General features: G+C 45.3%; 2 protein-coding genes across 3 annotated transcripts; both read right to left on the minus strand.

The window, feature by feature from the left end:
- Nucleotides 1–3,085: 3,085 nt before the first annotated feature.
- On the minus strand, nt 3,086–6,016 carry Mrps17 (mitochondrial ribosomal protein S17). 2 transcript variants are annotated; one of them, XM_075977948.1, is made up of 3 exons: nt 5,921–6,016; nt 4,380–4,519; nt 3,086–3,463 (listed from the first exon to the last, which is right to left on the minus strand). In XM_075977948.1, exons 2-3 carry the CDS (start codon nt 4,500–4,502, stop codon nt 3,197–3,199), a joined length of 390 nt encoding a protein of 129 aa, XP_075834063.1. In that variant the 5' UTR covers nt 4,503–4,519; nt 5,921–6,016; the 3' UTR covers nt 3,086–3,196. The 2 variants fall into 2 exon arrangements, with proteins under 2 accessions (XP_075834063.1, XP_075834057.1); XM_075977942.1 differs by having other exon boundaries at nt 5,887–6,007.
- A 4,283-nt stretch (nt 6,017–10,299) lies between these two features.
- Nucleotides 10,300–14,649, minus strand: Znf713 (zinc finger protein 713). Its single transcript, XM_075974948.1, is given in 8 exon segments — nt 10,300–10,622; nt 10,625–10,994; nt 10,997–11,145; nt 11,148–11,199; nt 11,202–11,281; nt 13,924–14,016; nt 14,506–14,565; nt 14,568–14,649. Coding segments are annotated over 8 exon segments (1,209 nt in total).
- Nucleotides 14,650–25,636: the final 10,987 nt, after the last annotated feature.

The raw sequence follows: 25,636 nt of genomic DNA on the forward strand, positions 1-25,636 counted from the left end.
AAACCTTAAATAATTCATTATCTTATTTCTCTGATATCTACCTATGTTCAAAATGTCCCAGCAGTTCTCTTCTGTTTTAAGAACTTCTGTTTTTTTTTCCTGTGTTCTGAGCAGCCTGCAGCTGCTCTGAGCACGAGACCCTGATGGCAGGGGAGTGGGTTCTGATGAGTCTGCAGCTGTGGCCAGAGCCCTATATAAGCTTCCCCTGAGCATAATAAAGTTGGCATTCTTGTATCAAGGGTGACCCGTGTCCCCGTGTGCGTGTGTTTTTAAGTCCCCAGCTTAGTTCCCGGCTCGTGTACGGTCCCGGAGTGCAGGCGCTACGTTCCATCCTATATCTTGGCATTAAGCCAAGAGTCGTCCTTAAGAACATAAGCCATCCTACTTCCTGGTATAAGGTTTACGTTTTAGAATCAGTACCATGGAGTCCCGTCTGTGCGCCCCCTCTCACTCCAAGACAGGGTTTCTCTGTGTAGCCCTGGCTGTCATCTGCTTCTGCCTCCTGAGTGCTGGGATTAAAGGCGTGCACCACCACCACGTGGCAGGATTAGTCTTTTTTTTTTTTTTGAGATAGGGTTTCTCTGTATAGCTTTGGAGCCTGTCCGTTTTGTAGACCAGGCTGGCCTCAAATTCACAGAGATCCACCTCAGATCTCATTATAGATGGCTGTGAGCCACCATGTGGTTGTTGGGAATTGAACTCAGGACCTCTGGAAGAGCAGCCAGTGCTCTTAACCACTGAGCCATCTCTCCAGCCCCAGGCTTAGCCTTTTAAAGTCAGTTTCCTAACCCTTTGTCTGATATCTATCCTGTTCTTTAGAACAATGCAAATACCATAATTTTCTTTGAAAACCTTAAATAATTCATTATCTTATTTCTCTGATATCTACCTATGTTCAAAATGTCCCAGCAGTTCTCTTCTGTTTTAAGAACTCCTGTTTTTTTTTAAAGATTAATACGTGAGTTTGGCTATATGCCTGTGCACCACAGGCATGCAGTGCTCATGGAGGCCAGTAGAGGGCGCCAGATCCTCTGGAATTGAACCTAAAAGTTTTGAGCTGTTCTGGGATGCGGGTGTTGTGAACTGAACCTGGGTAAAAGCAGCCAGTGCTCCTAACCACTGAACCATCTCTCCAGCCTCACTGGTCATGGTTTTACATAGGATGTTTAACCTTTTTCCTCTGTTTGAGATGTCCTCTCCATACCCCTCATTTACTAGTCTTCAGACTTCAAAATTTAGTTTTAGCACTATCCCATCTCTGTCATTTGGTCCCTCGCCGCTTACCCTCCCTGGGTACCATCTGTCACAAGGGCACCTAGCATCCCTCCCCACTTTGTGAGCCAGATGACCAAAGGCTATGCTCATCCTGACATCCGTAAACTAAGCCTGGTGGCTTCCATCTACTCATCCCAGCTGCCCCGGGGCTAGAGGTAGGAGGACTGTAAATTCAGGGCACATCTAGGCTATAAACTGAGACACAATCTCCAAACAACAAAACAAACCAAAAAACCAAAGAGACACACATATATCATAGCAGAAATTGAAATATACCCTAAGTTTTACTCTTTCTAGCAGTCAGAAAACTGAAATTCAAAGGCCAGAGTTTCTGCAATAAGAAACAAAGAATCTAAGTTACAGCATTTAAAATGTGTGTGTTGGGGCTGGAGAGATGGCTCAGAGGTTAAGAGCACTGATTGTTCTTCCAGAGGTCCTGAGTTCAATTCCCAGCATCCACATGGTGGCTCACAACCATCTGTAATGAAATCTGGTACCCTCTTCTGGCCTGCAGACATACATGCAGACAGAACACTGTATACAAAATAAATAAATAAATCTTAAAAAAAATGTGTGTGTTACTGTTATCACACTAGTGAAGAGCAACTCAGAAACCTCCTCCTCAAACGCAGTCCTACAACATCCTGGGCATGGCGGCTTACACCTGCAGTCCCAGCACTCAGGGAACTGACAGGGAGGATTGCTGCAAGTCTGAGCCAACCTGGGTTAAAATGTGAGACCCATTCTCAACTCCCAGAAGAAAGTGCTGTGACTGTTTATCAGATCTTAAGGACTCATATAGCCTTGGGTGTAATGACTCAGAACTGAAGTTTTTACTTTCTACGTGTCAATGCTATTCTTATAGGATTTGTTTATTATGTATAGTGTTCTGCCTGCAAGTCTGTCTGAATGCCAGAAGAAGGCACCAGATCTCATCACAGTTGGTTGTGAGCCACCATACGGTTGCTGGGAATTGAACTCAAGGCCTCTGGAAGAGCAGCCAGTGCTGCTGAGCCATCTCTCCTGTCCCCAATGCTATTCTTATGAATACAGCTCAGACTGACAAGGGTCCCCCTTGGGAGTTGGTGAAAGGTGCTAGCTGTGCAAACCTGGGAGTCTGAGTGTGATACCTGGAAACCATGGAAACGTGGAAGCAGAGAAGTGACTCCACAGAGGTGTCCTCTGACCAGTGTCCCGGGCTACATGTGCACTCCCACACGCATCATGGACACACATATAATAAAAGTATGGAGTGTAGTCTTATATGTTCTCTTTTTTTTTTTTTTTTTGCTTTTTCGAGACAGGGTTTCTCTGTAGCTTTGGAGCCTGTCCTGGAACTAGCTCTTGTAGACCAGGCTGGCCTCGAACTCAGAGATCTGCCTGCCTCTGCCACCCTAGTGCTGGGATTAAAGGTGTGCACTACCAAACCTGGCACCTTATGTATTCTTATCAAAAGATTTTCTTCTTTCAAAATGAAAGTACTAGAATCAGTCTAAGATTTCTGTGAACAAAAAGCAAAGCAGAACAAACAAACAAAAACATGACAGAAAGCTCATAAAAAGATGCAGCATACTTGGGCAGACAGTGTAACAGGAAAGTATGTTCAATGCAGAGAATCTGAAACCTGGAAACCATGGAAACGTGGAAGCAGAGAAGTGACTCCACAGAGATGTCCTCTGACCAGTGTCCCGGGCTACATGTGCACTCCCACACGCATCATGGACACACATATAATAAAAGTATGGAGTGTAGTCTTATATGTTCTCTTTTGAACATATAAGACATCAACCTTTATGGACACTGTAAGATCTTGGTTTCATTTACTTTACTATTTCATTCATGTCACAAGAGAAACTGGACGGCTAGTGATGGAAGTCAGAGAGGAGACATAAAGACAGAAATCCCTTTGGCTCCTTCTTCCCTAGGTGGAAGATGCCTTGAGTTCTTCTGGAGTTTTACTTGGGTTAGCAGTTTCTGAACTGAGTGGACTTTCTAGGAAGGCGGTCCCTGCACAGGGCTTTCCTGTGATTGGGTCGATAACTCGGCCAACTTTGAAAATGATCTCAGCCAGTTCATGTTTCACGTGCTTTGACCTCGCGACCGGCAGAGCTCTGAGGAGCACGATGTCCCCAACGGAGCACTGCTGATGGGCGTCGTGAGCAAAGTAGGTTTTCCGCTTGTTGAAGTACTGTTGAGAGAAGGAGGGGAACAAATCAGCAGCACCCATCTGCGACCCAGGGGGGCAAAGACATAATGTACAGAAAACCAGCCAGGGCTTGGCACTGGGAGAAGAAATACTTTTGGAAGCTTTTAGTACAAAGGGATTAGCAGCTTCATCTTTGAAAATCAGCATTGATTTTCCCAGAGACAGTTCTGAGCTATGCAAGTCATTCCTTTAATTATCCTGGCTCTAAATCAATGATTACCTGTCTCTATGTTGACCCTCCTGCCGAGGCCTCCACTCCAGCCTACAAACACACAGCTCTCTCCACTAGCTGTGCGTCATGGAACCACTCCCGGCTCAGTTTCTTCCCACCACAAAAAGCAGATCTAAAGTTATTAAGACAATTAAACATTATAATAAGACTGTGGTGGTGGCACACACCTTTAATCCCAGCACTCAGGAGGCAGAGGCAGGCAGATCTCTTGTGAGTTTGAGGCCAGCCTGATCTACAGAGCTAGTTCCAGGATAGCCAGGGCTATGCAGAACAACCCTGTCTTGAAAGGTGCCTCCCCCTACCACAAACTACTCATCATAGCTGGAGTGACTTCTCGTCACCTGGTCCAGGAAGAGAATCTGACTGGAGGGTCAGTGCAAATGTCTCTTTACTGAGATGTTCTCTTACAGCAATCCGAGAGGAAAGAATGAAGAGCCCTGCTCTCTGTTCCCACATTGCTTTCCCACATGACTAAAGAGTGAACTTAAATAAATGGCGTGTTCCTGAAACCTTCCTACGATACAGGCTATAGCCACAGCCCAGCAGTGTCAAGATGGCTGCAGAGGTTCAACTTATCTGATACCAATCTGGAGACGCTTTTCTGCTTTGGCCCTAAACCACATTACTAACTTACCAATGCCACCTAAACCAGGTGCTGATCCTTACCTTTAGCAAGTAGGGATCCAAAACAAGTCTGGTTGCTCTGACTTTAGCAGTTTTTACCATGGCTGTGCCAATCACCTTTCCCACGACCCATTTGGCATGGACGGATGTACGTATTAGTGACATTATGTGTCTCTGAGCACCTAACATGAAAAAAAAAAAGCCAAAACACCAAAGCTTAACATTGTCAGGACAGTCTTCCTCCCTATTCATCTAACAAACCAATTGCTCTGCCTCTTCTCCCTGAAGTCTACCTTCCTCTGCTGTAGCCCAGGATGACCTTGAACTGGAAGATCCTTCTACATTAGCCTCCCCTGAGTTGGGCTGGAGAGATGGCCAAGTAGCTAAGCATTGGCTGCTCTTCCAGAGGACCTGGATCCAGTTCCCAGCACTCACATGGTGGCTGAAATCCTTTGTAGGACCAGTTCCTGGGGATCCTCTGAAATTACACAAAGGCTAGTGCTCCAACACACCATCTAAACTTTGAACATTCTGATGGTCAGCCCTTACCGAGTGAAGTTTCTGTTTGTTTGTTTTCAGACAGGCTTTCTTTGTGTAGCTCTGGTGGTCTTGGAACTTGCTCTGTAGACCAGGCTGGCCTGGAACTCACAGAGATCCACCTGCTTCTGCCTCGTGAGTGCTGGGATTAAAGGCTAGCGTCACCACTGCCTGGCTAATCAGGTGACTTTTGCCAGGAGCAATGCCTATGTCCAGAAATCATTTTTGCTAGCTTTCTGGAATAGCCAGGTCAGAGACGTGTTCAAGCCTTATTTTTAACGCGTTTACAATGCAGTGAATGGATCTCACTAACTCAGATTCCCCATTCGGAAGGAAAAGAACAACACGGCTTGCTCACAGATATTCTGAAGAACTATCAGAGTGTGAAATTACTCACATAAACTGGTCACATTGGAGTCCCTCTCTCCAAATGAGGCAGGAGGCAGAGGGTAAATAGGTAGTTTAGGGAACAGCCCCAGTGAGTCTCCAGGCCAATCACCTGGGAAACTCCCCTGCTGCAGGTCACAGATTCTCTACAGATCAAAGCTCCTCTCCTTACAGGTGCCTCATAGATCATCAGAAGACAAGTCACCTTATTTACCCTTTACCCACGACTTTCTTCTTCTTTTTTTCTGCATCCATTTTACATACATCTTATTCTTTCCACTTCAATGGAGTCCTTTCTTGGGACCGGTCCCTTCTCAGGGCATTTCTCTTTCTAAAAAAAGGTACTGTTTGAAGCGCTCAACTCCCGAGTCTGAGGGGTTTGTTCCTTATCGTTAAAGGGGTACGACCTCGAGGTCACAGCACCCATTGCGGCTCGCTGCCTGCCTTTATTACAGCCATACAGCCTGCTACCCATACACACAAGGGCTCACAGGCCGGCTGTGCTGCAAGACCTCGGCCGGGCACTGCAGGGACCGGGAGACTTTGACTCGGAGCTTTTGGGAATCAGTTGCTATGGAAACCACCGCGTCCCGGGGAGACTGACAGGAGCCGCAGCAGTACTGACCTCCCCGAAATCCGGACCTGGAACCCTCGCTCACCTTCTGGATTCTACTATTCGGACCCAGGCGGGCGAAGCATGGGGCGCAGCGTGATGGCGTCACATGCGCGCTAGCCCCGCTCCGGACTGCCCTTTTCACAAGGCGCCGCGCCTATTAGGTTTGGGCGGGGCTAAAGGCAAGACCCCGCCCAGTCTATTTAAATTAGCACCGCGGGCGGAAGTCTTCCGGGTTGGGAGTGTCGCGCCTCTACGTTCCCTACGGCACTGCGACGGGTGCGCAAGGGGTTCCTGCCTTTTCCTATGCCATTTTGTTTTCTGCTGTTCTGATTTTCCCGCAATTGATTGGACATACCGTCAAATCAAAGGACCTTGCATTCGTCAGCCATAGAATCTTAACTTTTTTTTTTTTGCAGTCTCACAAGAAACACCTGACTAGGCTTTGCCTTTCCAGTGTTGGAATTACAGGCGTGACCTACAATAATTTCTTCTTTCTTCTTCTCCTCCTCCTCTTCCTCCTCCTCGTCCTCTCCTTTTTTTTTTTTAAAAAAAAAATCAAGACAGGGTTTTTCTGTATAGCCCTGGCTATCTTAGAATTCACTTTGTAGACTAGGCTGGCTTTGAACACAAGAGATTCTCTAGCCTCTGCCTCCCAAGTGCTGGAATTAAAGACGTGTGCCACCACTTCCTGGTCCAAAATAATTTCTTATGTTCTATTACACAGTGTAATATTTGCATACATCAAAGTAGTGGATACAGGGGATACTGAACGTTTTTAAGGCAAAGAGGTGGTAAACGGATGGATATGCAGTTACCCTGATATACTGTATGCGGGCACTGCAATGTCACACTGTATCTCATAAATATGTATAACATGCGTGTCAAGATTTTTAAGTTAATATTAGAAGTGGGCAGGTTGGCACATGGCTGTGATCTCAGCATCCAAAGGCTCATGCGAACTGTAGTGAGTCTGGGTTACCTAGTGACAGCTGGCCTCACATACACACAAACACATAGACATGCATACATACATAGGGCTGAGGATGCAGTTCAGCTGGCAAAGTATTTACCTATCCTGCTCAAAGTCCTGCCATAGATCCCAGCACTACATAAACTTCGTGTGCTATTGCATACAATCTCACATTCAGAAAGCAAAGCCAGGAGGATCAGGAGTTTAAGATCATCCTTGGCTACTTGGTAAGTTGGAGAGACCAGCCTAGGCTGCCAGACTCTTTCTACAACAAACAAACAAACAAATCTGGAAGAGGAAAGGGAGTCTGGTGTGAGAATATGCATTTTGTGCCCTTTCTAAAGGAGTCAGTGGATTTCTTGCAGGTTTCCCGATAAAGCTTTCTCAAAGGGAAGACTAGGGATATATCAGGCAAACTGTGAAGAGGAACAGGCTATTGGAAAAGCCTATTTGAGGGTCAAATATGGGCAATCTTGACTACTGCATTAGCTTAACAATTGGTGTTGGAAGACTTGAAAAATAAAAATTCATCCAAAGCATAGATCTAGAAACGTGGCTAAATGGCTGAGGGCTTTTCTAGCCCACACCGTGTCCTGGAAACAATCCCCAGCGTTACAGTAATAGCAATAAAACAAGGCATCAATCTGTCCGGCTCATTTGTTTCTTAGCAAACATTTATGGAGCACATATTCTCAGAATCTGTGCTAGGCACTGTAGGGAAAAGATGAATAAAAGGGGAGCCTCCCCCATCACAGGGCGCCAGTCTAATAGAGGCAGATGAAAAAGAAGCAAGTCTGTTATAGGTAGTATAAGAGAGTACAAACAGAAAACGTTCCTTGACACACTCATAGCCCAAACCACTCACTGGAGGTTGTTGTTTTGTTATGGTCAGACCTGAACTGGAGTTGCCCTCAAAAGGGTGATGTGGTCATTTGAATGTAATTGGCCCCTATAAGCTCACAGAGAATGTCACTACTAGGAGGCGTGCCTTGATGGAGTAGGGTGGCCTTGTTGGAGGAAGTTGTCACTGGGGTGGGCTTTGAGGTCTCCTATGCTCAAGTTACACCCAGTGTGGACACAGACTTTTTCTGCTGCGTGGGGATCAAGATGTAAAACTCCCGGTTCCTTCTCCAGCACCATGTCTCCCTATACACCACCATGCTTCTCACCATGACGATAATGAACTAAACCTCTGAAACTGTAAGCCACCCCAATTAAATCTTTTCCTTTACAAGTCTTGCTGTGGTCACCGAGTCTCTTCACAGCAATGGAAACCCTAAGACATGTGTTAAGGCAGTTTCCACAAGAGGCATCCCAAACTGACCTGCAATGGCTCTGGTTGGGACTACAAAGAAAGAAGCATTAAATTCTGGGTCAAATTAGTACAAAGTTCTTATGCGAACTTGTACCCCACCAGTGTCAAGGATATGAGAAGAGAGGGCTGTTCTGTTTAGTTCTGTCCAGTTAAGTGTGTGTGTGTGTGTGTGTGTGTGTGTGTGTGTGTGCACACGTGTTTGTATCTCCAATAAGGAATTTGAGCTCAGATTGAGAGTCACTTTTTTAGTTGGTTTTGGACAATAGTCTAACACTTCTGTTGGTGCTCAAGGTCGTGGCTTGGATTCAAGGTTACCAGGGAAACATTGTTGCTAGCTCAGTTAGTCCTCAAGGCACACTATGATTTCCTTTGTGTCAGCACAGAGAAGACAGTAGCAGGGCCTGGAGGATGCTATGGAGGGACATCGGGAGCAGAAAGGGGATTGTGTAGAGGAGCAAAGGAGTGTAAAATGGTGACCAAGAATCTGGCACTTGGCCAGAACCAAAGCTAAGAGAGTCCATCTCTTCTCAGATGGCATTTCTTGTTAAGGACCTGACATTGTTCTCTCCATGATGGGGAGTCTTTGAACATATGAGCACTTTTTCAGGTAGTGTGTATGTCTATTTGTGTTTCTGAGGCAAGGTTTAACTATGTATCCTAAGCTGCCCTCAAAGTCACAGCAATCTTACTGTCTCCACCTCCTGAATGCCTGCCTGGCTTACAGCAAGGAGCCACCATGCCCTGCTGAATATTGTAAATTTTAAAATGTATTCTTTTATTTAATTTATTTTTAGCTTATGTGCATTGGTGTTTTGCCTACATATCTGTCTGTGTGAAGGTGTCAGAAGCCTTGGAAATGGAGATATAGACAGTTTTGAGCTGCCATGTGGGTGCTGAGGATTGAAGCTGGGTCCTCTGTCCTCTGGAAGAGCAGTCAGTGCTCTTAACTGCTGAGCCATCTCTCCAGTCCCTAAAAATGCCTTTGTTGTTATTTTTTGTTTTGTTGGTTTTGGTTTTTCAAGACAGGGTTTCTTAGCCGGGCGATGGTGGCGCTCACCTTTAATCCCAGGACTCGGGAGGCAGAGGCAGGCGAATCTCTGTGAGTTCGAGACCAGCCTGGTCTACAGAGCTAGTTCCAGGACAGGCTCCAAAGCCACAGAGAAACCCTGTCTCAAAAAAAACCAAAACAAAACAAAAAAGAAAAAAAAAAGACAGGGTTTCTCTGTGTAGCTCTGGCTGTCCTAGAACTCACTCTGTTGACCAGGCTGGCCTCAAACTCACAGAGATCAGAGATCCACCTGCCACGTCCTCCTAAGTGCTAGAATTAAAGACATGTGGCACCATGCCGGACTTAAAATGTATTTTGCAAGAAAGCAGAACAAATTTTAATTAGTATAGCAAACTATTAAGTTCCACAGATAATATTTATCAGGCCAGGTTAAAAATCCTATGTCCTTCAAAAAAGTATTAAGACTAAGTATAGAAAAAACTGTAAGTAAAGCACAAAATTTGAGAAATATTACCCTTCCTGTTTATTCTATTTTATGTAACTGGTTATATTACAACATTGCCTTGTTTAATCAATATTCATATAATTAAACAGTATTATAGCATAAATCTACAAGTTAGTAATTATATATTATTGTAGGTTATTAGATTTTTGCAGGTTTTTTTTCCAATTTCCTTTTTTAAAACAGGGTCTCAAGTAGCCCATATTAGCCTTGAATTCCATCTATAGTGGAGGGCAGCCTTGAATTCCTAATCCCTTCCCCCACACCAAGTGCTAAGATCACAAAGAAAATAGCAACCGTAATAACAACAACCCCGGAGTGCTAGGATTACAGGAAGGTCACCACAACCCCCTTACTTAGGCTTTACAGGAGATTCAGAATATGGTCCAATGTATTTTTGTTTATAAAATTAATAATGTTCACTATTTACAAGACCTCCTGGGATTGTTTCAGTGGTCTGACTTCAGCTATAAATTTGGTTTCTATGCAGTAAAAGCTCACTTGGAAGCTTTCTTTCCACCATGAATAACTTGGTGCTGAATGGAAAGAAAGAATTAAAAAAATTTCCACATCTGTACTTTCAACCCCCCCCCCAAACATAGCTCTGTGCCATTGGGGGGCCGACTTCAGCTGGAGGGGTTCCCATCCTTACAGCCACATAGCTTCTCGCGGCTGTGGATCTTCCTATGTTGGTTAAGGTGAGCACTCTGGCTGAAGGCTTTCCCACACTCAGTACACTGATAGGGCTTCTCTCCCGTGTGCGTCCTTCCGTGCTGGTTAAAATGTGTCCGCTGGCTGAAGGCTTTCCCGCAGAAGCTACAGTCGGACGGTCTCTCTCCAGCCCGAAGTCTCTGGCGCTCAGTGAGAGGCGTGATGCGGCCGAAGGCTTCGCCACACCGTGTACATTTGTAGGGCTTCTCTCCCGTGTGGATGCTCAGGTGCTGTGTGAGGAAGAACGCTGACGGAAGGTCTTCCCACGTTCCTGACGGATGAAGGGCTTTTCCCTGGTATGGATTCCCGGAGGCTGAGTGAGATGTAGCCTCTGGCTGAATCCTCTCCCACGCTCGTCGCACTTAGAGGGTTTTTCTTTTGTCAGGGCGACCTGAGGTTGGGTATGAGTTGAAGTTTGCTCAGAGGCCTTTGCACACTCACCGTGTTTCTCTCTGAGAAGAATACAATTCGTAAGGAAAACATGTTGGTGGAAACTTTTTCCACATTCATTATATTCATAGGGATTCATATAGTTTCCTCGATAATCAATCAAATCCGCGTGCCGTCTGATGCTGTTTCCTCGCGTGTCATGGTGGAGAGGCTTTTTTAACAGGAGGGAATCCTCTGAGGCATAGTAACGGTAGAATTCAGATTATAGTTTTCCTCAAACTTATTACACCCCATGCTTCTCTGTGTAATTTTTTGGTGGGTGAAAGATACTTGTTCCAAATGTTTCTGCTGCTTTTCTTGGTTCATTTCTGATGGTCAAAATCCTAGCATCCTTGTAAGATAGCAAATCAGAAAGTGCCCCCCCCCCCGTTAGTCTCTCCATTATGACCTCATGGAGCTGGTTTTCATCGGATGTGTTCTGCTTGACAGTTGTCTTTCATTTCCCGTCTGTCCACCCCATCTGAAAGAGATTCAGAATGTACAAATCCTTCCCAACATTAAGCTTTAAAAAGAAAAGGGTTACATACAGAATTACCTGAGAACCTGATGACAATCTCACCACTTTTTTTTTTTTTTTTGGTTTTTCGAGACAGGGTTTCTCTGTGGCTTTGAAGCCTGTCCTGGAACTCGCTCTGTAGACCAGGCTGGTCTCGAACTCACAGAGATCCACCTGCCTCTGCCTCCCGAGTGCTGGGATTAAAGGCGTGCGCCACCATCGCCCGGCCCTAATCTCACCACATTTTAAAATAGGACATATGACAAGCAGGAAGACTATGAAAGGAGGCAAGAAACAGTGAGCATGGGGACAGTTTTTAAAAAGATTTATTTATTATGTATAGTGTTCTGCCTGCAAGTATGCCTGCCAGCCAGAAGAGGGCGCCAGATCTCATTATCGATGGCTGTGAGCCATCACGTGGTTGCTGAATATTTTTTTTTAAAGATTTATTTATTTATTATGTATACAACATTCCTTCCATTCATGTTTGTGTGCCAGAAGAGGGCACCAGATCTCATTATAGATGGTTGTGAGCCACCATGTGGTTGCTGGGAATTGAACTCAGGACCTCTGGAAGAGCAGCCAGTGCTCTTAACCTATGAACCATCTCTCTAGTCTGAGTATAGGGACATTTAAAACACATGGAGGGTAATCATAATCAAAAATGGTCATCCAGAAATATCCATGGTTGAAAACAAATGGGTAGGAGAGAAAGACACGTCAGACCAAGATTCTGGAGGATGTCTGAGCTTTGCGAAGGCAGCGCTCGGCCCACGCCCTACAAAGCACATTTGCAAATCATTCTATTCATGCAATCCTCCTGCTTCAGCCTCATGAATGCTGGCATTGCAGGTGTGCACCACCACGCCCACTGACTCGTTTGTTTTTTATTTTATTTTTAATGTCTGACTATTTTTTCACACCTAACTGGGGCATGGGTCACTCACTGCACATGTGTGGAGCTCAGGGGTTCTTCTCTCCTTCTAGTATGTGGTTATGAAGGATCAAAATCAGACTGTCAGGCTTCACATGATCACCTTTACCCACCGACCCTTCCTGCTGCCTCTGGCTCCACTTTGTGTTTAAGTCTCCTGTTTACATGTAGACACTGACCGTCCTCCTAATCACTCCCTGTTCTTTCTTTCATTAATATAAATATCACCTAAGCTGCTAAACCCACTGGATACGTTTCAGGTCTCTTCTTAGCTATGAAGACATTTTAGATAAACAGGCTAACAACGAAGTATGTGATATTCCAGAGGGCATGCCAAGATTCAATCTCACAAGGGAGAGTCCCCTCTCAGTCCCTTAAGAGGGACTGTTAGAGCTCCAGGAGCTAGCTCAGTGCAGTCATGAGGATTATAGACCGATCCCGTAAATGCTGGGTTGGTGTGGTGGCCTACCGTAATCTCAGTGCTCAGGAGACAGAGACCGGCTAATTGGACTAGTCCAACCTGCAAGCTCCGGGGTCCAATGTGAGTCCTTGCAACTAAGGGAGACACCTGATTAACTTCTGGCCTCCGTACAAATGTGCAAACACACACACACACACACACACACACACACACACACACACACACACACACACACGCTAGCCAGAACTACAAAGCGAGATTTTTGTATCAAACAATCAAAGCAATAAAGAAATAATTTTAGCTGGGTGATGGTGGCACATGCCTTTAATCCCAGCACTCAGGAGGCAGAGGCAGGCGGATCTCTGTGAGTTCGAGACCAGCCTGGTCTACAGAGCTAGTTCCAGGACAGGCTCCAAAGCCACAGAGAAACCCTGTCTCGAAAAACCAAAAAAAAAAAAAAAAAAAAAGACTGCCAAGTCTACGTCATCCTGTCCCAACAGCACACGACTGACGTCATCCACTGGCTCTGAGGGAAGGACGTTAGACCTGAGTGATTTAGCGGCACCGGAAGGGGAGGGATCGAATCCCTGAGGTAAGCCACGGAGATCGGAAATGAGGCTCTGGGCTCCAGACAGTAAAAGTATAAAGAGTTAGATAGTAAGAGGGAAAAGAAAAACTAAAAGAAAGTAAAATGGAGAAACTTGGGTGTAAAAAGAAAAGATTTAAAGATTACTGGAAGGAGGGGCTGGAGAAATGGTTCAGTGGTTAGGAGCACTGGTTGCTCTCTCAGAGGATCCAGGTTAAATTCCCAGCTCCCACATAGTGGCTCACACCACTACAGTCCCAGGGCATCTGATACCTTCTTCTGTCCTCTTATGGCAATGCATGTACTCGGTGCACAGACAAATGCAGGCCAACATCATACACGTAATATAAAATGGGAAGACAAAAAAAAAATTACTGAAAGGATGTGTAAGGAAAACACAGAGAAAACGCTAGGGGGCGATCTGTAACAGCGTTTACACTGTTCAAACTTCCACATCGAGGATATCATTTTTCTCCTTTCCCTTCCCATTTCCTTTATCTCAAATAAACTTCACACCCAAGCTCTGTCTGCACGCCGTGTATCTTCCGCGGCTTGGACCCACTTGCCAAGAGACCCGCCGCAAAGGTCTCGCGTGCAGGGTCCTCACCCACCTTGGGACCCGCCAACAACATATACTCATCCTGCTTCTCACCTGGAAAAGCATCCAGCTGGCTGCTGCTTTGTAGTGTCCACTGCGCCTCTTCTTCCAACTCTGTGATCACTTCTGGTTTATAAAGCTGGTGCCCTGGTCATGGAGGGCAGGGGCGCGGAAAATGTAGGTCTTACATGTTTATAGGGAACAAAAGTCTTTTCAGGGACCAAATCAAGCAACCCGGTTCATTCATACCCATTATCCCAGCACTCGGAAGGCACAAGGGTTGCCATGAGTTTGAGGTAAGACTGGTATAAATATAAATATACACACATACATACATACATATATATATATATATATACATACACACATCACACACACACACACACACACACACACACACACCTTGTTTCAGAAAAGAAAAAAAAATTGATCTCAACAAAGTCTGAGCCCCACTCCCTTTCCCACCCCGCCCCCTGCCAAAGGGAAAAGAACGGCAGACAAATGTCTGTCTCCAAAACTGGCCAGCATCCTTCTGTATGGCCTAGACTGTATTCACAAAGCTTTCGATGCCTCTTCTGACCTAAGGAAATAAACTCATTTGAATGGGCTCTGCTGTCCCAACAACTCCAAGCTTACCCAGTGCAACCAGATTCCTGTAGCTCTTCAGCATCACGTTTCCATAGAGATCCTTCTGAGCGGAGTCAGCTGTGCCCCTTCCTCTTTGGTGAAGTCCACGGCCACACCCTGGAATGTCAGCAACTCCTGGAACACCAAGCACATGCCTCCTTGTTCACACCTATTTTTTTTTTTAATTTACATCTAGGCCACTGTTGCCCCTCCTGTCTCTCCTCCCAGTCCCTCCCCCATGCTCACACCTAATTTTTTTTTTTAAGTGAAGAATATTTTTTTTTTCTGGAGTTATTCCAAATCACTTGATTGGTTTTCATAGAAACCACATCTAGGGGCATTTCCATCTCATCAGCTGACACAATACTTAATTATATTGTAGAATTGTTAAGTTCAACCCCCAGCCCTGAGAGCTGTATTGGTCTGGACTCCAAATCTCAGCATGTGAGGTCCTGACCCCTGCAGGACCACTCCTACAGAGTATTTAAGTGAACTCCCAAAAGAGGAACACGTGGTCCCTTTTCTTTCCTCCTGGTGGTCGCATTCGCGGCCTCCCCGTTCCCCCTTGGGGCCACCCGAGAGTGCAGGAATCCCATTAAACCTGGATATCTTTTAATTTGGCTTGTTTTGATTTGGCTTGATTGGGATTTTGCATTGGCAGAGAGCTCGCGTTAGGAAAAATTCGTAACAGAATTGTAACAATGGGCTCAAACGAATGTTGGCAGATTCCTTCTCTCGGTGTGTGTGCATATTCATACGTGTCCAGGTATACTTATGTCCACTGATGCATGACACTGTATGGCAATTCCCTCCAAACTGAAACCTTCCTCCCAGAAGGGAGGGAGAAGCTGGTGAGAACCCAGAAAGGGAACAAACTGTCAGAAGACTTGGGAGACTAGAAACTTGAAAGACTCTCTAGGGCCCCTCCCCACTAAAAACAGGAGTAAAGAGCACTGGGGAGGCGTGGGGAGACTCTAATCATGCCAAATGCAGAGAGAGGTTCTGGGACTGCTGAGCTACTGGCAGGCTGTGCAGAGTCCAGGACTGAAGCCTTTGTCAGCTATCGCCCACGCTGGGGTGGGCTTTTTGGTGACACAGCTGCTTCTGAGTCATCCACACCCTGACCTATATTCCTAGATCAACCCCAATAAAAACTCATTGGTGTCCGGCGGTGGTGGCGCACACCTTTAATCCCAGCACTCAGGTGGCAGAGGCAGGTGGATTTCTGTGAGTTTGAGACCAGCGTGGTCTACAGAGAGAGAGTTCTAGGATAGCCAAGGCTCTAAACAGAGGAACCCTGTCTCGAAAAACCAAACAACAACAACAACAAAGAACTCATTGGCTCACCAAGGTGGACATTAGTACAGTTGTTACTTTGGGGTGCTATGGCTTCCCTTTAGATGTGTGTGTGCGTGTGTGTTGCATCTCTCTAGGAAGTCTGTCACGTAATAGCATAAAGGCCAGAGGACAACTTCATATTGTTTCTCAGGCATTTATTTTATGTTCAATGGTGTTCTGTCAGTATGCCTATCTGCCTGTATGCATGTCTGCGGGAGGGTGTAGATCAGCTGGAACTGCAATTATAGACAGTTGTGAGCTGTCATGTGGGTGCTGGGAATTGAACCCTGGTCTTTTGGAAGAGAAGCCATTGCTCTTAACCACTGAGCCATCTCTTCAGCCCCTACCTTTTCTTCTTGAGATAGTGTCCCTTGCTGGCTCTGGAACTTCCTACTAGACTAGACTGGCTGGCCAGTGAGCTCCAGGGGTCGTCTTGTCTGTGCCTCTCCAGCACTGGGCCACTATCCCTGGCATATGCATGTATATATGTATATGACATATATATGTATACACATGAATCCATATATATATGTATATGCCTTTGTATGTTTGTGCATACATGTGCACATGTGCTCAGGGAAATATGCATGCCATGGTGCATAGAACAACTTCAGGTGTTGGTCCTCACAAGGTCTCTTTGGTTTGCTGTTGTGTCCACCACGCTAGCTGACCCTTCTGCCTGTGCCTCCCTTCTTGCCAAAGAGAAGACAGTTGTGAGCTGTCATATGGTTGCTGGGAATTGAACCCAGGACCTCTGGAAGAGCAGCTAGTGCTCTTAACTACTGAGCTATCTCTCCAGCTCCTGGAATTCTTTTATTATTTTTACCCTGGGTTCTGGGGATCACACACAATCCCCATGCTTGTAAGGCAGGCAGTCTAACAACTGAGACATCATCCCAGTCATATAATAGCTATTTCTCCCCAACACCAGGGATTGAACTCAAGACCTTTATATGTGAGGCAAGCACTCTTTCCCGGCCTCACAGTAGATTCTTATGTATGAATGTTTTGCCTGCAGGTATGTCGTGCACTATGTGTGTGCAGTGCCCACGGAGGCCAGAGGATGGCACTGGCTCCTTGAGGACTAGAGTTACAGACATTAGCTGGCATGTGGGCGCTGGGAATTGAACGCCAGTCGTCTGCAAGAACAAAGGCTCTTTTTGTTTGTTTGTTTGTTTGGTTTTTCATGACAGGGTTTCTCTGTGTAGTTTTGGAGCCTGTCCTGGAACTCGCTCTGTAGACCAGGCTGGCCTTGAACTCACAGAGATCCACCTGCCTCTGCCTCCTGAGCGCTGGGAACAAGTGCTCTTAATGGCTGAGCAATTCTTCCTATCATAAAAGCATTTTAGAAGAGAGGAAGCTGCATTTACCTGGCATCCTCTGATATGGAATGCATCATTCACGTCTTTCGCCTTCATCTTCTCCTCCAGGGAAAGTAAAGCATTCTAAGAGCATATAACACGGAGAACAGAAAGGAAACACGTTGTTAATCTATGACATCAAATCTGCATTTAAACCTTGGAACATCCTGCTGCAGCAGACAATATACTGAGAAGCCGTCAAAGATACAAACTTAAAAGTTAGACAACTGTAACATCAGGATTTCTTTTTAACAGTTTTTTTTCTTAAAAATTACCTATTTTATTTTATGTATATGAGTGTTTTGTCTGTATGGATGTGTACCGTGTATATGCCTGGTGATCTCACGTCCACTCAAACTGTAGCTGCAGATCACTGTGATCTGCCATGTGGACGCTGGAACCAAGCCCAGGTTCTCTGCAAGAGCAGTGCCGCCTCTCCACCTCTGTTATTGCCTGTTCGAGGCAGGGTCCCGTGTAGCACAACCTGGATTCCTACTTACTATGTAGTCAAGGATAACCTTGACCCGATTCTCCTGTCGCCGTCCATGCCCAGCTCATCCTTGCTTTTCCATTACATGGGGTGACTGTCTGGAGGACTTTTCGCTGTGTTACAAATGTTTATGTTGTAGCATATGGGAAGTAAAATGGTCCTCAGCCTGTTTAGACACATGGGGAAATTAGAAAGGATACCAAGGCTCACTCAACTCCTGCTTTCAGAGATTTTTTTTTAATTGGTGTGCTCTGGGCCCGAGCAACAATATTTTCAATTGTTAAAATCTCCAAAGTGGTTCTAGACTCGAACTTATGAGCCAGTGTGATGCGAACAGCATTGTTGATGGCTTTTTGGTTGCTAAGTTTTTTTGAGACAGGATTTCTCTACCTTCCTGGCTGTCTTGGAGTTTGCTCTATAGATTAGGCTATCCTCAAACTCAGAGATCTGCTTGCCTCTGCCTTTCCAGTGCTGGAATTAAAGACCTGTGCCACCACCGCCAGGCTAGTTTACTATTATTACTATAATTGTTTTTTTTTTTTTTGAGACAGGGTTTCTCTATAGCTTTGATGCCTGTCCTGGAACTCACTTTGTAGACCAGGCTGGCCTCGAACTCACAGAGATCCACTTGTCTCTGCCTCCCGAGTGCTAGGATTAAAGGTGTTTGCTAATTTTGTTTTTTGAGACAAGGTCTCACTAGATAGCACAAGCCAGCCTTAACAATCCTCCTTTCTCAGCCCTACCTCTTTCCTAGGGTTGGAATGACAGACATGAGAAGCCACAGCTACCCAACTAATAGTGTCCATTTCTAGTGGACAATTCTTTTCTTTTTTACACTGGTGGAGGCCAAACACCAGGCAAGGGTTCTATCATTAAACTACATTCCAAGCCTCTTATTTGTAGTCTTTATTCTTTTTTTTAAATTTATTTATTTATTGTGTATACAACATTTTGCCTCCATGTATGCCCACACACTAGAAGAGGGCACCAGATCTCATTACAGATGGTTGTGAGCCACCATGTGGTTGCTGGGAATTGAACTCATGACCTCTGGAAGAGCAGCCGGTGCTCTTAACCACTGAGCCATCTCTCCAGCCCCTGTAGTCTTTATTCTTACAAAGGCTAAATCCCCCTTGAAAGTTATACTTCGGTGGTGTGTTCCTCCTCTACTCTCAGTGATCTTTTTTAAAGGTTTATTTATTATGTATACAGTTTTCTGTCTGCATATATGCCTGCAGACCAGAAGAGGGTGCCAGATCTTACTACAAAAATAGTTGTGAGCCACCGTGTGGTTGCTGGAAATTGAACTCAGAATCTCTGGAACAGCAACCAGTGCTCTTAACCTCTGAGCCATCTCTCCAGCCTTTAGTGATCATTTTATCAGGCACTGCACTCCTATCTCTTTTCAGAACATCCACCTTCCTGTTTGAGTATCTACATTAAGTTCCCCACCAGAATCACTACACCTCCTTATGGTTCCTACCCTTTTCCAACACAGCCCCTCCTCTCGATGCACTAGCACTAGAAACTTCTTTTTTTTTTTTTTTTTTTTTTTGGTTTTTCGAGACAGGGTTTCTCTGTGGCTTTGGAGCCTGTCCTGGAACTCGCTCTGTAGACCAGGCTGGTCTCGAACTCACAGAGATCCGCCTGCCTCTGCCTCCCGAGTGCTGGGATTAAAGGCGTGCGCCACCATCGCCCGGCAGCACTAGAAACTTCTGTTCCTTGGCAGTCCTTACAAACTCTTTATCAGACAGTGGAGGTGATGAGAGCAGGCATGAACTGACACCACAGCAACATTTCTGTTTCCGGGAACTCTTAGAGTCTTGGCATGTTTAGAATGGAGATGTACGGCTCCCCGAAGATGGCTATTACTTTCCCTGAATCTAAAAACATCATTCACTTATGTAGGCATTTTTAAAATTTTTGCTATGATATTCTAAATTGCCGTTTGGCAGAGATCTAGTAAGATAACAGCTTCAGGGTGGGTACCCAGAATGAGAGGCACCACAGGAAGCGGAGGAAATTCAGAAGTCTTGATCGGTACTGACCTATGCAATCCATAGTCCACAAACTATTCATTAGGACAGTGCATAGCAAGCAGTGGTGGTGCAGGCCTTTCATCCCAGCGCTCGGGAGGCAGAGGAGCGTGGATCTGAGTTCAAGGTCTACAGAGTGAGTCTCAGGGCTGCACAGAGAAACCCTGTCTTGAAAAACAAAACGAAGCAGAATGGTTTCTCTGTGTCGGCCTAGCTGTATTAGAACTCACTGGCTTCAAATTTAGAGATTCACTACCTCTGCTTTCCAAATGCTGGGATAAAGGCGTGCGCCACCCTTGCCCAGCCTACATTACATTCTTTAATGTAGTACTTAAGTTGTCCTTCATCTTTCTCCTCCTCTCTCTCTCTCTCTCTCTCTCTCTCTCTCTCTCTCTCTCTCTCTCTCTCTCTCTCTCTCGACAGAATCTCACTCTGTAGGCTGGCTTTGAACTCTTGGTTATCCTCCTGCCTCGGCACTCCCTAGAATGGAACTGAGATATTGCTATTCTCAGGCTTTTACATGTCTGACTCACATATTTAAAAAAACAGAGGTTGCTGGGTGTCAGTGCGCATGCCTTTAATCCCAGCGCAGGCAAGCAGATCTGTGTGAATTTGAGGCCAGCTTCTAGTGAGCTTTAGGTGAGCCAGGGCTATGGATCAGTTCCCGGCAAAAGAAAAAAGAAACAAAGAAAGATCCCAGAGGGCCACGAATGTTACCAGCTGTGAGAAACTTAGTTTCCTCTTTCCACTCCATTTCCACTCCATCTCCCCAGAACAGAGAACTAAGTGTCCTTGCCTAATGAATTGAGAGTCTTCAGAAAGATTAGATGTTCTTTTTCCTTAGAGAGGAGGGCCAGGACCAGGGAGCACTCGCCTGTCATTCGTGAAGTCCCGAATTCCATGCACAGGACCTAATAAACTGGCTGGGTGCCAAAGACCTATACTTCTAGCACTCAGGAGGTAGAGGCAGGAGAATTAGCAAAGTAAGAGATCATCCGTGATTAAACAGGGAGTTGGAGTCCAGCCTGGGAAAGATAAGACTGCCTCAAAACTGGAGGAGGAGAAAGAGGAAGGGGGAAGGAGGAAGCAGGCATTCCAACAGCAGAGTGAAGTGTACTGATTTGCTAATTATTATCAAAGAACAGACTTTGTCTTATAAGACTTTAAGACAATCCTGAAGCCATTTTGACAATTCTGAATCCTCTCAGCCTCTGTGCCATAGTGCTTCCCCTCCTCCCCTGGGAACCAAGGACCTAACAGCTACACTCGCACGTACTCAGTTCCTGAACAATTGCCCATATATGTATGTTTTGGTTCGGTCCCCTGGGAAACGGGGTCAAAATGACCTCTTACCTCATCTGATCTGGCAACAGCTCTCCAGCCAATTATTGGTAATAACCCTTTCGAATAAACCAATCAGAATAGTCAAAGAACAACCCCCCTTGCTTCTGTGGCCCCTTTAAAAATAGACTGTACCAGCTATTCGAGGTCTCTCGGCTTCCCGAATGCTGAGGGACCCTGTCATGACAGAATTAATAAAATCCTCATGCTTTTGCATCGGCTGTGGTGTGTGAGGTGGTCTCTGGGGGCGACTCCTCCTTGGTGTTTGGACGCTAGAGTCCAACAGTCTGTTCACAGAGACACCCTGAAAAATAGCTCTCAAATAGCTCTCTCTAATGGTGAAGATGAAGATGCTATTTCTTTTATTAAAAAGTTTTTTAATCAGCATATATTAATTATAAGCAATAATGAATTTCATTATGGCATTTTCAAGAACTCCTCCTCCCCCAAGGAAAGCATTTCTGTAAAGCATTTTTCGTTGTAAAGAGAGGAAACCAGCTGTTTCAATAGAACAGCCCCATTAGATAAGGAAGTCATTCATTCTCTGCCCAAGACACGACACCAATCTTAAAATTTCACAGCCAATTCACCAAGAGGTTAAACTAAACCTTTCCGGATTAATTTAAAAGCACTTTAGGAGCTGGGCATCATGGTGCATATTTATAATCTCAGCAGGCAGAGGTAAGTGGATCACTATGAGTTCTAAGCCACCCTGGTCTACATAGCCAGTTTCAGGCCAGCCAGAGCCACATAGTGAGACTCTATCTGTAAAAAGAAATGCTGTATGGGCCAGATCATCAGGGTAATGGAGTGTGCCGCCAAGGCCGAGGGTGTGAGTTTGAGTCCTGACTTCCTTAAGCTGTCCTCTGACTTCCACACATACCCCATAAAGTAAATAAATAACATAAAAAACTTAAGAACTAGGCTCTCATTTTTACCACATGTAAGTTCTCAAAAAGAGCCTTATGAAAATGAATGAAAATTGTAAGCCCCAGTTTCTGGCCTCCATCTTTTGAGGCCTGGTCCCTGTGCCTGCCAAGTCTTGACCCCTTTTCTTCCTCCTGGTTAGTGGCCTCCTGGTCCCCCCCCCCCCCAGGCCACCCGAGAGTGCAGGAATTCCATTAAACCTGGATATTTTTTGATTTGGCTTGATTGGGATCTTTGCTTCGGCAGAGAGCTCGCGTTAGGAAAAACTCCTAACAAAAATGTCCTTACGTTTCAAACTCAATGATCTCAAAGCCAAAGGTGACACCAAAACCTACATTCATCTGGGCTGGAGGAAAGGCTCATTTATTGGTCAAGAGAACAGGCTGTGCTTGCAGAGGACCCAGGTTCAGATCTTACCACTGACACCACGCGGTACACCTGAAGGCCAGTCAGAGGTAGTTAGCAACATCCTGTACCCACCATTGACGCTGTTGTGGCTGGAGGGATGGCTCAGCCTTTAGGAATGCTTACTGCTCTTTCAGAGGATCTGGATGTGGTTTTGGTCCCGAGTTTCCTTAATGGGCTGATCACTATCAATTGTAATTCGAGCACCAGGAGATCCAGCAACCTCTTCTGGCCTTTGAGGGCATCCTCACTCATATGTGCATGTCCCCACATAGACATACACATATACACATGATTTAAAAAAAAACATACAGGGTTCTCACGGTGTAGCTCTGGCTGGCCTCAAACTCAGAGAGATCCAATTAATTGCCTTTGCCACCTATGGACTGGGATTAAAGGTGTGTACCACGCCAGGTAAATATGTTTCTTTGTTACATGTCTTCAAAGGTTTTGTATTGTGATATACATTATAAAATCCAGCAAGATCCCCATCAGGTAGGGAACATGCATATATATATATATAGTGTGTAATGTTTTCCAAACACATTCAATTTGAAAAACGTTTTATGGTATTTTCAAGCGAAAACATTTATTAGTGTGTGTGTGTGTGTGTGTGTGTGTGTGTGTCTGTATGTCTGTCTGTGTGCGCCAGGGTATACACGGAGTCGGTCATCACCCACATTTACATGCGTTCCAGGGATTGAATTTAGAGGCAAATACTTTATTCATCAGCCCAAATATTTATATCTTGTTCATGTAAGAGCTTAAATCTGAAAAGATTTTGACATCATAGACCTGGTGAGACACCTCATTTACATTTTCCTTGTTCGGGAAGCACTTTTAAAAAAATCTCCCTCTAACTATCTAGTGACTGATCTTCACGGCTCACCAAGGTGTGATGTTAATGACGGCAGTATCCACTTCTGCTTATTGACTCTTTTCTTTCTTTCTTTCTTTGTTTCTTTCTTTGTTTCTTTCTTTCTTTCTTTCTTTCTTTCTTTCTTTCTTTCTTTCTTTCTTTCTTTGTTTCTTTCTTTCTTTCTTTCCTTCTTTTGTGTCAGGGTTTCTTTATGTAGCCTTGACTATCCTAGAAGCATCACTGTAGATAGCTCTGTAGACCAGGCTGGCCACGAACTCACAGAGATCCACCTGCCTCTGACTCCCAAGTTCTGGGATTAAAAGTGTGCGCCACCACTACCCGGCCACTGTTCTAGTTCAATACCCAATGGCTGGCAATAAATGCTTGCTAAATGAATACATGAAAGGGTTTTAGGGTCTCTGTTTACATTTTTCTATTTGCTTTAAATTTTTATTTATTTTGAAGCAGGATCTCATGTAACCCAGGCTGGCTGCAGTGACAGAAAAATGCCATTTACTCTGTGTGTGTATAATAAATAACAAGACACTGACATAAATTATAATACAATGAGGCAATACACCAGCGAACAACTAACTTGGTTTAGTAAATGCTTCAGTTCTAATAGGTAACTACCAGGGATGCGAGGGTTTATTATACCTCTAGTTTTATTATGATTTATATTAGACTCATCTCAAACACACAATATAATGTATTTCAACAACAACAAACCCCACAAACGAGTAAAGTGGCATCAGATTCCTACACGGTGTATACAGATGTTATTTACTTTTTATTACTTTTGTATTTTGACTTCATGCAGGTCAAGTTGGCTTCAAGTGTATTATTAACTGTCATCTGACCCAGAAATGCCGTACAGCGCAGCGCACAGCGTCTTTACCGTGTTAGCTAGTTAGCCTGGACCTTCTCTAGGGTTGAGCCACGTGGTGGCGCAGTCCGGTTAATTCCAGTACTCAGCGAAGTTGCAAGAGAGCAAATTCAAGACCAACCCGAGCAACTTAAGTCCTACATAAGAATTTAAAATATAGAAGGGGGAAAAAAGGCTGATAATATAACTCTTAGTGTTAGAGCAGCTGGCTGCCTTGCCTGCTGGAAGCTCTGGGTTCAACTCCCAGTACCCCCAAACAAACAAAAACAAACAAAAGCTCTGTTTAATAAAGGTTTAGCCAACCACGGTCATTTAAGACAGATAAAGAGACACACAGCACAGGGTCAGCCGAGGTGGAAAGACGGGACAGATTCCACGTCCTTTCTAGGAACATCATTCAGAAAACAGAGAAAATAAGTTTCTAGTAAGGATAGGGAAGACTTCACGTGTGGAAGACCCAAGTCTCCAGAGAGACACCCTGTAGGTATGTTTTGGAGAGGAGCTCGGTGGGCCGCAGGGAGCACTGCGCTAGGAGTCCACTGGTCCCCAGCATCTCCGAGGCGCTCGGCACTCACCGGTCTCCAAAGACAAAGGGCCCTAGGGCGACTCCGCCCCGTGACGCCGCTGCCACCGCCTGCCGGGAGCCAGGAGGGAGAAGATGCTGACGACGATGCTGACGGTTCTGACGTTTGAGCCAATGATGCCGGGTGACTGAGCCCCTAAGGCTGGACCAGCTGCCCGCTCCTGGTCTTTCTACTGCTGGGGACGCAATGTCTATGGAGCTGGTGGGTTCGGATCTTGAACGCACATGGGAATGGCCATGCTCTTCCCAACTTCGGGCTCAGGTAGACAAGTCTGCCGTTCCCTAAAGGGTCTTTAAACCTCCTACAGTCTTCTTCAGGAGTTCCTGCCCAAAATGGGTGAGCCCAGAACCTGGCAGACTGCCCTTGTCATCAGAAACCTTGTAGCTGTCATTACTCACAAGGCGACAACACCGTAGTAATTTACCTCAGCCTGGAGCCATTCCTGCTCCCCCCACCTGCCACTTTTACATAGATTAAAAACGAAAATATACGAAAACTCTAATTATAGGTCGACTGAATGAAATTCGTTTGTGTGTGTGTTCGAAGGTGTGGCATGTGCTCGTGTGTGAGCTTTTTTTTTTTTTATTTTTGGTTTTTCGAGACAGGGTTTCTCTGTAGCTTTGGTGCCTATCCTGGAACTAGCTCTGTAGACCAGGCTGGCCTCGAACTCAGAGATCTGTCTGCTTCTGCCTCACAAGAGCTGGGATTAAAGGCGTGCGCCACCACCGCCCAGCAGCATGCTCGTTTTTACTGAGTTATATCCCTTGTCCTTTCTTCATTAATTTTTAAAAATATTTATTTATTTGTGTGAAGCTTTTGCCTGCCTGTATGCACGTGGACAATGTGCCTGGTGCCTGCTGACATCAGAAGGTATCTCCTGAAACTGGAGTTAGGATACCCTCAAGAGCAAAAC

Source organism: Microtus pennsylvanicus, chromosome 1 (genome assembly GCF_037038515.1).
Source record: "Microtus pennsylvanicus isolate mMicPen1 chromosome 1, mMicPen1.hap1, whole genome shotgun sequence".
Lineage (NCBI taxonomy): Eukaryota > Metazoa > Chordata > Mammalia > Rodentia > Cricetidae > Microtus > Microtus pennsylvanicus.